General features: G+C 40.3%; 1 protein-coding gene across 10 annotated transcripts in view; it reads left to right on the forward strand.

The window, feature by feature from the left end:
• The window catches only part of akap6 (A kinase (PRKA) anchor protein 6), a 414,790-nt gene that overhangs the window by 368,816 nt on the left and 32,155 nt on the right, over positions 1–13,819 (forward strand). For all 10 annotated transcript variants that reach the window (XR_013500015.1, XR_013500016.1, XM_078233730.1 and 7 more), the window contains exon 11: positions 3,997–4,212. Coding sequence is in view for 8 of the 10 variants with exons in the window: in XM_078233730.1 (XP_078089856.1) it covers positions 3,997–4,212 (216 nt within the window). In the remaining 2 variants the exon portion in view is untranslated. The remainder of the gene's footprint in view (positions 1–3,996; positions 4,213–13,819) is intronic.

Genomic DNA, 13,819 nt, shown 5'->3' on the forward strand with positions numbered 1-13,819 from the left:
AAAAAAGGGACATAGCTACCAGATAAAGGACTGGTCATTTAAAACTGAGGTGTGTGGAATTTCTTTCTAAAGAATGTGCAAGGACCGAGGGATCTGGGGGCTCATGTGCATGCACGTTTGAAGATAGCAGGACATATTGAGAGAATAGTTGGTATGGGATCTTGGGTTTCATAAATAGAGGTATTGAGTGCAAAAACAAGAGGTTATGCTGAATCTTTATAAATTTGTCGTTCAGCATCAAACAGTTTTGCATCCAGTTCTGACCACCACACTTTAGGAAGGATGTGCATGTCCTTGAGAGGGTGCAGAGAAAATTTACCAGAACAGTTCCATGGATGAGGGAATTCAGTTCCAAGGTTAGACTGGAACAAAGGAGATTGAGGGAAGATCTGGCAGAAATGTACATGATTAAGTCAGGTTTAGATAGGTAGTGTTATGGTTCAGGTTAGAAACTCCAAAGTGTTTCATGAAACCTGCCTGAATCGCAAGTTTTGCATCTTGAATTTGGCTATGATAAACATGATATGTTCCACTTCAGGTGAGGTTCAAAGGACCCATTAGGGAGCTTTTACCAAACAAAGCTTATTTAAGAATATAGTCAAAGTGTATAGTAAGAAAATTAGCAAGAACTTTTATCAATTACAAACAAGAAACAAAACAATCACTATAATAAATATCCTTTAACAAATATGTCTAATGTGTTCTAATCAAACCAAAACCCTTGCCATAGACAAAACCCTTTAAACAGGTTCAATTCAGCAAAGTCTACTGCTTACGTGATAATGGAAATTGAGTCCTTTGGTTGAAGTCTGCAGTTCTCTGGATTCACTCCAAACAGTTTGAAGACAAGGCAGCTTCCCAAAACACCAGAAAGACTCTGGTCCAGCCCCCAACAACAGCAGATTTTCACCCCTCAGGAAAACAAGGTCTTGTTTTCACCTCGCCAACAGAATTATCAAAAACAACAGGGAGAGAGGGAAAACAGTTCTTTTTAGCTTGCTGTCCCTTCTAAAACTGAAAATGAACTCCTGTCACCTGACCTGCCCACAGTTTTTTTTCTCCTCCCAACAATGACATCATCTAAGGCTGTGAGCATGAGTTAAAAAAATTCTTAAAGGTACACTAACATCACATTGGACAAGTAATAGCTGTTCCCATTAGATGATGGAGGAAGGGACACAGATTTAAGGTTTTTGGTAAGAGATATAGCGAGGGATGTGAGGAAGAACTGTTTTACATAGTTAGTGATAATGAGCTGGAACTCCCAGTCTACAGGATTGGTGGAAAGAGAGATGATCAAGAATTTCAAAAGGAAATTGGTTAGGGCCTTGAGAGATAATCATGCAGGGTACAAGGCTAAAGAAGTAGAATGGGACTGACTGAATTGTTCTACAGAGTGCTGGCATGGATTCTATGGGCCACATAGTCTCCTTCTGTGCTCCATGACAAATTAAGTAGTCCAGAAGGATTGATTTAATAAGATTCCATATTAATCAAGCCATGGAAAAGCAGACTTAAAAATACTGAATCATAGAATCCTACAGTGCAGAAGTAGGCCATTCGGCCCATCGAGTCTGCACCGACCACAGTTCCATCCAGGCCCTATCCCCATAACCCCATGCATTCACCCTAGCTTGTCCCCCTGACATTGAGGCAATTTAGCATGGCCAGTCCACCTAAGTTGCACAACTTTGGACTGTGGGAAGATATCGGAGCACCCAGAGAAAACCCATGTAGTCACGGGGAGAATGTGCAGACTCCACACAGACAGTGACCCAAGGCCGGAATTGAACCCAGGTCCCTGACGCTGTGAGGCTGCAGTGCTAGCCACTGTGCTAACCTGCCGCCCCTACTACAGTCTCACACAATGCAAGAGTCATTTTACAAAAATCAGTAGTAAGAGTAATACTGTATGTATAATGCCATGAATGTAATATGTCTCAAGCTACAGTATGAAGGAAATAGAGTTTGTTTTCTAAAACAGGCTATGAACAGTGAAGTTGAGCAAAAAGGGGAGAGCCATGTCACACATTTGGAAAAGTATATTTCAATGGTTGTTTTTGAAGAAAACCCTGACAAAACTTCAGCTTGTTACATATTTTCATCACTGTGGAAAAAACCTGCCACAGAATGTTGACTCTCTCAACATAATAAGCATTTATTTCAATCTGCACTCCAGATCCATTTAAAAGTATCAGAGGACACATACAGAGGACACATACATTCAGTTCACAGCGATGTAGGCCGGAATACTCCAACCTCTGCTGTAAGGAATTCTCTGGTCCCACTGCAGCGAATGGAGATTTGGCTAAGTGCCAAATTCTCTGTTCTCACTGGCAGCAGGGCGTGTGAGACTGGACAATTCCAGCCATAATCTTATCCAGAACACTTTGCAGTTAGTAGGCTACAAGGTAGTAAAAGAAATTTCAAACTGAATTTCCTCATGGCACAATATTTCACATGGCTCAACTGGTGGTGTGTGACTGTGCTTGGAATACATAACTTCGACTTATTACTGAGAAAGATTTCCCCTTTAAGGAAACTTGAGGAACCAAAGATGGAAATACATAGCTGCCAAAAATTGAATAATACACTGCAAACCCATATTTGGTGATAAGTAAATGGGAAATTTATCATCTATCTTATTTAAAATTCTGAAATATTAAAGGTATGCTATTCTCTTACTATAGAAATAATGGAATTCTACCTATTACAGATTTATGGAAATTTGAAATATTACAAAAATGCAATATATCAACAAATAGAATATATCTGCAAAATGTCTTCCTGCTGATGTACAGCTCAACAGATTTTGCAACGGATTCAAGTAATCATTTTGTAAGCTTTCATTTTGCAGCTGGCTTATGTGGATTGAGAGTTAGTTACCAAGATAATTCTTAACATACTGCACCAATAATCCAAATACATACTGCTGATTGACTTTCCTGGCTTAAGTTCCAATATTATGTCATCTATAATTTTTTTAACATAAACACTACACATACACTGAATTTGGTTAATGATTTTCTTTCCTCACTGCTGTTCAGTGTATTTCTAGTTCTGTGACCTTAACTCAGTGGTTCCCAAAGGGTGCGGCGCGCCATACTGGTGCGGCAAGAGAGGATGGCAAGTGTGGTGGGAAGATTCAAGGACAATCAAAGAAACATTTAAACATGGATAGATATTTTTCCAAAGTGAGAGCAAGAGCATCAAGTGATGCATTGTTTTATACTTTCTGGATGTCCCATGATCATATTATAAAGTAGTTGTGTTCTATGTTATGAACCAAGCACTGCTAGGAGTTGTTTTTTTTTGTTTTTCAATGTATTTCTTATCAATAAAAAATTTGGTGTGGCACGAGCAAATTTTTATTCCGAAAGTGCGGCCCAATGAAAAAAGTTTGGGAACCACTGCCTTAACTGAATGACGTATTACTGCAATTTAATCATCATTGTGTTGGAAATTATTTTACTTAAATTTAGCCTATTATTATTTCCACTGGCCCCTGAATGGCTATATAAATAGGTTGTATTTTCTTGCAGTAAATGAAAGATAAACACCATACAAATCGTCATTTGACAGTTGACAGCAATGTAGCATAATCTAAAATTAATATAAACATAAAGCCCAGCTACCTTCGTCTTCACAGATTATTTGCTCTCAGATGGAATCGTTGCCAATGACAATTAGTTCTGGTCATTCTTTCACACCTGACAAAGGTTATGATCTTGATTTCACTGTACAGAAACCTTTCAAATAGGGTGCTGCAAGTACTCATACACTTATTTATTTGTAAGTGCAATATAATGTTTCTAATAAAAATTGGTCAAATCTATTAATTTCATTATCCTTGCAATATGACCAATGTTTATTGGATGAACATTGGTATGCTTTATTTTCATACTATTCACTTATATTATGCCAAGTTGTTTTAAGCATATTGGACCAAATTGCACAAGATTATAATTGTCACTAATTTTAATGATTTGCCTTTAGTCACTGTGCACTGAAATTAAACAACGTCGGCGTGGCATAATATCTGTCCTGCGCTTATGTCAACGTCTCGTCGATGATACAGATGACAGCTGTTCAGAGGCAGATCGCCAGTCAGTGCAACTTATTATTGTGAATCTGGAGAGAAGATGGGAAGCCATCATCATGCAAGCTGTCCAGTGGCAGAACAGACTGCAAAAGCAACTAGGAAAAGAAAAGGTAAGAATTCAATGTTTGAAGTCCATACTGTGTAATAAAAAAGGAACAAAGAAAGTACAGAAATGCAAAAGAGTCTGCAGTGTATTTAGCTGATTCAAACACAAATATCCCTCCCTTGACCTATCTCTCAAATATCCATTTGACTCTCCCTTAAAGTTTCTGCACTACCTCTATTATTGAGCATTGTATAGAAGATGGAATATTGAAACAAAAGATTCTAGAAATAGAACCACTCACTGTACAATCAGACTAAAGTAGAACCATGGAAAATGTTTCAACAATATGTTATCTTTCGCCCAACCCAGCTATCTAACTTCAAGCAGCTCCACAGATGCCATCAGTACTGCTCTTTGTTCAGGACACGATAAGGTTTGCTTTAGCAAAGCAGAATAACATGCTTCTTCAGCCTGTCCTTCTCATCTCAGATAACTTGTCCAAATTAGCAAACTGGACACCTACAAAAGCTCCTGGCTCTGAATAATAATCAAAACTATAATTGAAACCGTGATTTCCTAGTTCAATGCCTGATGCTATATAGTATGTGTACTTTTCAGATACCCACATACTAGCTTTTGATCTCTGCAATATCAATTGTAGTCATGATGTGGAGATGCCGGCGTTGGACTGGGGTAAACACAGTAAGAAGTTTAACAACACCAGGTTAAAGTCCAACAGCTGTTGGACTTTAACCTGGTGTTGTTAAACTTCTTACTATATCAATTGTACACAAACATGCGAAATATTATTACAGAATACTCAATTTTCGCATCGATTGAATATACAACATTTCTATTTTAGAAACCACAGGACTCACAGTATTACTGCTATAATTTTCATCCCTTCTGAACCCTTCTGTTGCTGCAGAAACATAGAATCCCTACTGTGCAAAAAGAGGCCATTCAACCCATTGAGACTGCACCAACTCTCCGAAAGAGCATCTTACCCAGGTTAACCACTGTGCCACCATGCCACCCATTTGATATCTTCCCAGAACTTGCAAATGAAGTGAGATTATCGGCGGAATCTTCTGACCGTTCACGTCCCATTGCTGCTGCAAGTGAGGACTGAGAATTTGGTGCTCAGCCAAATCTCCATTCACAGCAGCGGGACCAGAGAATCCTGCCGGTGTTAACGGCTGGAGGATTCCGCCCAATGTCAAATGTGTTGCTGGATGAGAAAGAATGACACAGTCGCATGAATGAAGGAACTGTTAGGGCATGGTAGGAAAATAAGAATACACATCATAAAAGCATTGCTAACAAGAGAAAATAGCAGAGGCTAAGTACAAGGCAAATAGTCAAATGATGAATAAGTTGATGTCAGCCCAAAATCACATTGTGGAATAATACAATTTTCTTGAACCAAATAGAAGATTGTGTAAGTATTGTTATGTTTAACAAAGTTTCTGTATGTGGTCTGTTCTTGTATAATAATGATTACAGCTCCAGTGAATTGAAGTATCTGAATTGCTTAAAAAGCTGCAGTAAATACAATTTATTTACGCTTTTGCTGTTGGAACTGAATGTAATGGAATTTCTGTAAAAGCTGCAGCAGCTCAGGAGACAGAGTTTAATGTAAACTTAAGAACCAAGGTTACTTTCATTCTACTACAAGAAGAAAACCAAATGGGGAAATTTTCCTCTGTGTGCTATTTGTAATTAAGATGTTTGTCATCACACATAATGCAAGACGAAAATCTTCCCCACAAGTTCCTACTTCACAAGAAAATTTGATAATTTTGTATTTCTTAATATTTATTTATGTGCAAAACATGTAATAAACTTTTATTTTACAAAATTTAAAGAGAATTGATTGATATAGAAAGTATATTGCTGGTATATTGCAGGGGTGGCATGGTAGCACAGTGGTTAGCACTGCTGCTTCACAGCTCCAGGGACCTGGGTTCGATTCCCGGCTTGGGTCACTGTCTGTGTGGAGTTTGCACATTCTCCTTGCGTCTGCGTGGGTTTCCTCCGGGCGCTCCGGTTTCCTCCCACAGTCCAAAGATGTGCGGGTTAGGTTGATTGGCCATGCTAAAAATTGCCCCTTAGTGTCCTGAGATGTGTAGGTTAGAGGGATTAGCGGGTAAATATGTAGGGAGATGGGGGTAGGGCCTGGGTGGGATTGTGGTCGGTGCAGACTTGATGGGTCGAATGGCCTCCTTCCGCACTATAGGGTTTCTATGATTCTATGAGATTGTCAAGAGGTTTTCAGTGGTTAGATCTTTCCATTTGGTGGATGCAATCATCATGATCTGAAATGCATTTGTCTCTGGGGGTTCAATCCACATTTATCTTCCACTCATTTGGAAGTCTAGTTCAAACTAGATTTGCTGTGCCACTATTTTTTGGTGATGCTGAAATACCAGCAAAAAGAAACATTAGTGATATGAATTTGTTAAAAGCGAATCATCTTAAAATAATATTGCCAAACCATCAGGCCATGGCAGTTTACTCAGTTTTTCAGGTACAAATATGTCAGATCATATAGAGGTGGATACAATTTTGTCTTTTAAAAAGCATTTGGACAGTTACATGGGTAAGATGGATATAGAGGGATATGGGCCAAATGTGGGCAATTGTGACTAGCTTAGTGGTTTTTAAAAAAAAGGGTGGCGTGGACAAATTGGGCCGAAGGGTCTGTTTCCATGCTGTAAACCGATAGGACTCATATTTTAACTCAAACTGAAATCCTAATCAAGTTACTCTTTTAATGCATTCTGCCCTGATCTACCTACCTTTTAACATTTCTAATATCTAATACAAGATAGAAATAGAATATAACAAATAAAGAGATAGAGAGGTGCACACAAAAGAGCGGCATGGTGGCACAGTGGTTAGCACTGCTGCCTCATAGCGCCAAGGACCCGGGTTGCATTCCGGCCTCGGGTCACTGTCTGTGCGGAGTTTGCACGTTCTCCCTGTGTCTGTGTGGGTTTCCTCCAGATGCTCCGGTTTCCTCCCACAGTCCAAAGATATGCGGGTTAGGTTGATTGGCCATGCTAAATTGACCCTTAGTGTCAGAGGGGTTAGCAGGGTAAATATGCGGGGTTACGGGAGTAAGGCCTGAGTGGGATTGTGATTGGTGCAGACTTGATGGCCAAATGGCCTCCTTCTGCACTGTAGGGATTCTATGAAACAACTATGACAAAATGCTATCAACATTTATCATCAAATGTCATTATAACAGTATATTGTTAAAATATAGAAGCTTGTTAAAGTAGCTACAATAGTTATTTTATTTATTACTTGATTCCTATAGAATGCAAGATCAGCATGATAGTAAAGTTTTATTTGATTAAACTGATTGATTGAACTAACAGTTGTAGCTTTTACCATGTAATAACAAACTAAGCTAGTCATTAGTGTTTCCTTTATCAGCATGCAGATAATAAAATCCAATCTAATAAAAATTCATCACAGTGGATGTACAACATACCGAAGCAAGTGTTAAATTTGCCATTATATTAGATTTACAGTCATTATGAACAGACCTTTGTGTCACAAACAGTAAGAAATCAAATAATTGATTAACCCACTTCCCTAATCAATCCAAGAATCTTCACATTGATTAGTTTCAACAGGGAGGGTTTGTTTGAGATCTATTTTTAGTGAAAATGAATTAAAAGCATTAATGATGATTCTGAATATTAGCCTGAATGTTAAATAAATCACAGTACCCCCTTTTTGTTTAACCTACATATAGAACAAAACGCACACTGACCTGAACTGATATGACATGACCAGACATCCTACAGGACAATGAATGTCCTGTGTACCATAAAGTCTGCAGATCCTAAATCATGATGTGGAGATGCTGGCGTTGGACTGGGGTGAACACAGTAAGAGTTTTAACAACACCAGGTTAAAGTCCAACAGGTTTATTTGGTAGCAAATACCATTAGCTTTCGGAGCGCTGCTCGTTCGTCAGATGGAGTGGAAATGTGCTCTCATTTCCACTCCATCTGACGAAGAAGCAGCACTCCGAAAGCTTATGGTATTTGCTACCAAATAAACCTGTTAGACTTTAACCTGGTGTTGTTAAAACTCTTACTGGGATCCTAAATCAGCCATCTTTGGACTCATGGAAGACTATCATAGAAACATAGAAAATAAGAGCAGGAGGTGGCCATTCGGTCCTTCAAGCCTGCTCTGCCAATCATTATGGTCATGGCTGATCATCCAACTCAATAGCCTGATAATGCCTCCCCCAATATCCTTTGATCCCCTTTGCCCCAAGTGTTATATCTAACTGCCTCTTGAAAACATACAATGTCTTGGCCTCAACTACTTTTTGTGGCAGCGAATTCCACAGGCTGGCCATTCTCTAGGTGAAGAAATTTCTCCTCATCTCTGTCCTAAGCAGTCTACCCTATATCTTCAGACTGTGACCCCTGGTTCTGGACACCTCCACCATCAGGAACATCTTCCTTGCATCTACCCTGTCCAGTCCTGTTAGAATTTGATAGGTTTCTATGAGAACCCACCTCATTCTTCTGAACTCCAGTGAATACAATCTTAATGACTCAATCTCTCCTCATACGTCAATCCTGCCATCCCAGGAATCAATCTGGGTAAACCGCCTTTGCACTCCCTCTGGAGCAAAAACATCCTTCCTCAGATAAGGAGACCAAAACTGCACACGATATTCCAGGTATGACCTCGCCAAGGCCCTGTATAATTGCATCAGCCACCCCTGCACTTGAATCCTCTCACTATGAAGGCCAACATACCACTTGACTTTTTACTGCCTGCTGCACCTGCATACTTACCTTCAGTGATTGGCGTACAGGGACACCCAGGTCTCATTGCACATTCCCCTCTCCTAATACGTGGCCATTCAGGTAGTAATCTGCTTTCCCATTTTTGCTACCAAAGTGGATAACCTCACATTTATCCAAATTACATTGCAGCTGCCATTCATTTACCCACTCATTAAGCTTGTCCAAATCACAATGAAATTCCTCTGCATCCTCCACATAGATCATCCTTCCACCCAGCTTTGTGTCACCTGCAAATTTGGAAATATTACATTTAGTTCCCTCATCTAAATTATTAATATATATCGTGAATAGTTGGGGTCCCAGCATTGATTCTTGTGGTACCCCACTAAACACTGCCTGCCATTTGGAAAAAGACCTGTTTGTTCTTACTCTTTGTTTCCATCAGTTTTCTATCCATCTCAATCCACAACCCCCAATTTTACATGCTAATTTCTTATGTGTGACTTTGTCAAAAGCCTTCAGAAAGTCCAAAGAAACCACATCCACTGGTTCCCCCTCATCAACTCTACTAGTTACATCATCTAAGAATTCCAGTAGATTTGTCAAGCATGATTTCTCTTTCATAAATTCATGCCACTGTTTTCCAAGTGTTTTGCTATAAAATCTTTGATAATGGATTCTAGCATTTCCCCACTACTGACATTATTGACTTGCTGGTCAATAATTCCCTATTTTCTCTCCACCTCTCTTTTTAAATAGTGGGGTTACATTAGCTACCCTCCAATCTGTAGGGACTGTTCCAGAATCTATAGAATCTTGGAAGATGACCATCGATGCATCCACTATTTTACGGGCCACTTCCTTAGGTACTCTGGAAGGTTGATTATCAGGCCTTGGGGATTTATCGGCCTTCAGTCTCATCAGTTTCCCCAACACCATTTCTCTACTAATATTGATGTCCTTCAGTTCCTCCCCCTCATTATGTGTTCCCCAACATGTCTGGTATTTTATGTGTGTCCTCCTTTGTGAGGACAAAACCAAAGTATGTATACAGTTAGTCAGCCATTTCTTTGCACCCCATTATAAATGCTCCTATTTCTGACTGTAAGGGACTCACATTTGTCTTCACCAATCTTTTTCTCCTCACATACCTTTCAAAACTTTCACAGTCAGTTTTTATGTTTCCCGCAAGCTTACTCTCGTATCTACTTTCCCCTTCTTAAACCGTCCTTGGTCTTGTTTTGCTTAATTCTAAACTGCTGCCAATCCTCAGGTCTGTTTTTTGTCTTGGCCAATTTATATGCCTCTCCCTTGTATTTAACATTGCCTCTAATTTCCTTTGTAAGCCATGGTTTGGTCACCTTTCCAATTTTACTTTTGCACCAGTCAGGAATAAACAATTGTTGCAGTTCACCCATGCGCTTCTTGAATATTTGCCATTGCCTATCCACCATCATCCCTTTAAGTAACGTTTCCTAATCTCTCATAGCCAACTCACACCTCATATCATTGTAGTTTCCTTTACTAAGATTCAGAACCCTAATCTCAGAACCTACTATGTCACCCTCCATCTTGATGAAAAATTCTATCATGTTATAGTCACTCATCCCCAGGAGTTTTGCACAACTAGATTGCTAAATTATTCTTTTCTCATTGCATAATACCCAGTCTAGAATGGCCTGCTCTTTAGTTGGTTCCTCAACGTATTGGTCCAGAAAAACATCCCATATACACTCGAGGAATTTATCCTTTACAGTATTATGACTAATTTGATTTGCCCAATCTATATGCAGATTAAAATCATCCATAATTACAGATGTTCCTTTATCGCATGCATCTTTAATTTCCTGTTTAATGTCATTCCCAACATCATCACTACAGCTTGGGCATCTGTATATAATCCCTACTAATGTTTTTTACCCTTTGATCTTTCTTAGCGCTACCCATATTCATTCCATATTGTTGGAGCTAATATCCTTCCTCAGCATGGAATTAAATTCCTCTTAAACTAGAAATTCAATTCCACTGCCTTTACCTTTTTGTCTGTCCTTCCTAAATATTAAATACCCCTAGATTTTCAGTTCCCATGCCTGGTCACCCTGCAGCTGTGTCTCTGGAATCCCAACTATATTAAACCTGTTTACATCTATTTGTGTGATCAATTCATCCACTTTATTGCGAATGCTCCATACATTAAGTCATAAAGCATTTGGGCTTGTCTTTTTAACATTACTGGTCATGTTCCCACTATTTTTCACTGACGTCCTGTTTGAATCTGGCCCTTGATTTCTCTGCCTATCACTTTTCTTAAACCCTTTTCTGTCCTAGGTTTTTGTCCTTGATTTCCCCTTTCCTCTGACCCTTTACAAAGGTTCCAATCCCCCTGCCATGTTAGTTTCAACCCACCCCAACCACTCTAACAAATACTCCCCCAGGACATCAGTCCCAGTCCCGCCCAGGTGTAACCCATCCAGCTTGTACAGGTCCCACCTACCCCAGAACCAGTCTCAATGCTCCAGGAATCTGAAACCCTCCCCCTCACACGGTCTTTTCAGTGATATATTCATCCAATATATCGTGCTATTTCTACTCTGACTAGCACTGGTAGTAATCTTGACATCACTACCTTTGAGGTCCAACTTCTCAACTTTCTTTCTAACTCCCCATATTCTGCTTTTAGGACCTCTTCCCTTTTTTTAACCTATGTGTACCATGACCACTAGCTGTTCACCCTCCACCTCCAGAATGTCTTGTAACTGCTCTGAGACATCCTTAACCCTAGCACCAAGGAGGCAACATACCATCCTGGAGTCTCATTTGTGGCCACAAACACCTATCTATTCCCCTCACAAATGAATCCCCTATGACTATTGCATTCCCACACTTTTTACTCCTCCCCTCTCCTGCAGAACCAACTGTGGTGCAACAAATTTGGCTGTTGTTGCTTTCCCCTGAGAGGCCATTCCCATCAACAGTATCCAGAATGGTATATCTGTTTTTCAGGGAAATGGCCACAGGAGATTCCTGCACTGCCTGCCTCGCCCACTTGCTCTGTCCAGTGGTCACCCATTTCCTTCCTGCCTGGGAAATCTTAGACTGCGGTGTGACCACCTCTCTACACATGCTATCCATGATACTCTCTGCCTTGCGATGCTCCACAGTGTCTCTGGCCACCACTCCAGCTCCGAAAACTGGGCTTCTAGGGGCTGCAGCTAGAGACACTTCTGCTGAACCTTAAATTATACATGTAGCATGCCCCTTGACAAGGGAAGGAGCTTCATATCAATTCACCAACAGGGGTTCTGCATTGCTGTCAGAATCTCCAGACCAATTTGTCTGTAGGAATGTTGCTGAAGCAGGTTTGGGAGCATCTGTCGGGCATGGGACTTGTGCCTATTTTTCAGGAAGCACAAATCATTCTGTTCCAGCAGTAGGACAATTGCAATCAATCTGTGCAGGCACTCACTTCTAAATTATCGGGGCCTTTTTCATTAGGCCTGTTGGGTGGGAACTCGCCTGTAGAGTGCTCATAGTGTAAATAAGTTGGAACTGTTTCCTATGTTAAAAGAGTCGATTACCAGAGAATACAGATAATTGATAATGATCTATTTGGGAGATCCTCATTAATGTAGGTTAAGCCATTAGAAAGTTTTCTGCTTGCATTTTGCTCCTGGTTTTTTCTTTATCTTCTGTGCCAGTTTCTATTGTTTTGGAACTTCACAATCTAATGCATTGAGGAAATGTTTGTGCAAAGAATTGGGTTAGCATCATGGAGTTAGATCTCTGAAGGAGGAAGGCAATGCAGAGCTGGAATACCAGCAGGAGGGAGATGAGGATGAAAGTCTGTAGCTTGAACATACAAACATATGAACAAGGAGTAGGCCATTCAGCCCCTCAAGCCTGATCTGATAGTAACTTCAAATCTGCATCCTGCCTACCCCTGATAACCTATCTACCCCTTGCTTACCAAGAATCTATCCACCTCTACCTTAAAAATATTCAAAGACTTTGCTTCCAGCGTCTTTTCAGGAAGAGAAATCCAAAGACTCACGACTCATTGACTCATAGAATCCCTACAGTGCAGAAGGAGGCCATTCAGCTCATCAAGCCTGCACTGACAACAATCCCAGCCAGGCCCTATCGCCGTAACTCCATATATTTACCCCGTCACTAAGGGGCAATTTAGCATGGCTAATCAGTCTAACTCACATATCTTTGGAGAGTGTGAGGAAACTGGAACACCTGGAGGAAACCACGCAGACACAGGGAGAACGTGCAAACTCCACAAAGACAGTCACCCGAGGCTGGAATTGAACCTGGGTTCCTGGCATTGTGATGCAGCAGTGCTGTCTTGTGAGAGAAAAAAAAATTCACCTCCTCTGTTTTAAATAGGTGACCACCTCGTTTTAAACAGTGGCTGTTAGTTCTAGATTCTCCCACAAGAGAAAATAACCTTTCCACATCCACCCTATCAAAACCCTCAGGCTCTTATGGCCATAATTCTCTGGTCTCACACACCCTGCCACCCCTGCCAGTTAGAACAGAGAATTTGGTGTTCAGCCAAATCTCCATTCACTGCAGTGGGACCAGAGAATCCGGCCTCTATGTTTCATTCAAGTCGCCTCTCACTCATCTAAACTCCAATGGATACGAGCTTGGCCTGTCTAGCCTTTCCTCATTAGATAACCAGTCCATTCCAAGTATTAGTCTGGTAAACCTTCACTGAACTGCTTCCAATCAATTTACATCCTTCTTTGAATAAGGTGACCAATACTGTATACAGGATTCCAGATGCAGTTTTATTCATGTTTTGTATAACTGAAGCATAACCTCCCTACATTAAATTTCCCTCACAAATTATAGCCTTCTGTTAACTTTCCTAAT

The sequence above is a fragment of the Mustelus asterias genome, chromosome 18, assembly GCF_964213995.1.
Source record: "Mustelus asterias chromosome 18, sMusAst1.hap1.1, whole genome shotgun sequence".
Classification (NCBI taxonomy): Eukaryota; Metazoa; Chordata; class Chondrichthyes; order Carcharhiniformes; family Triakidae; genus Mustelus; species Mustelus asterias.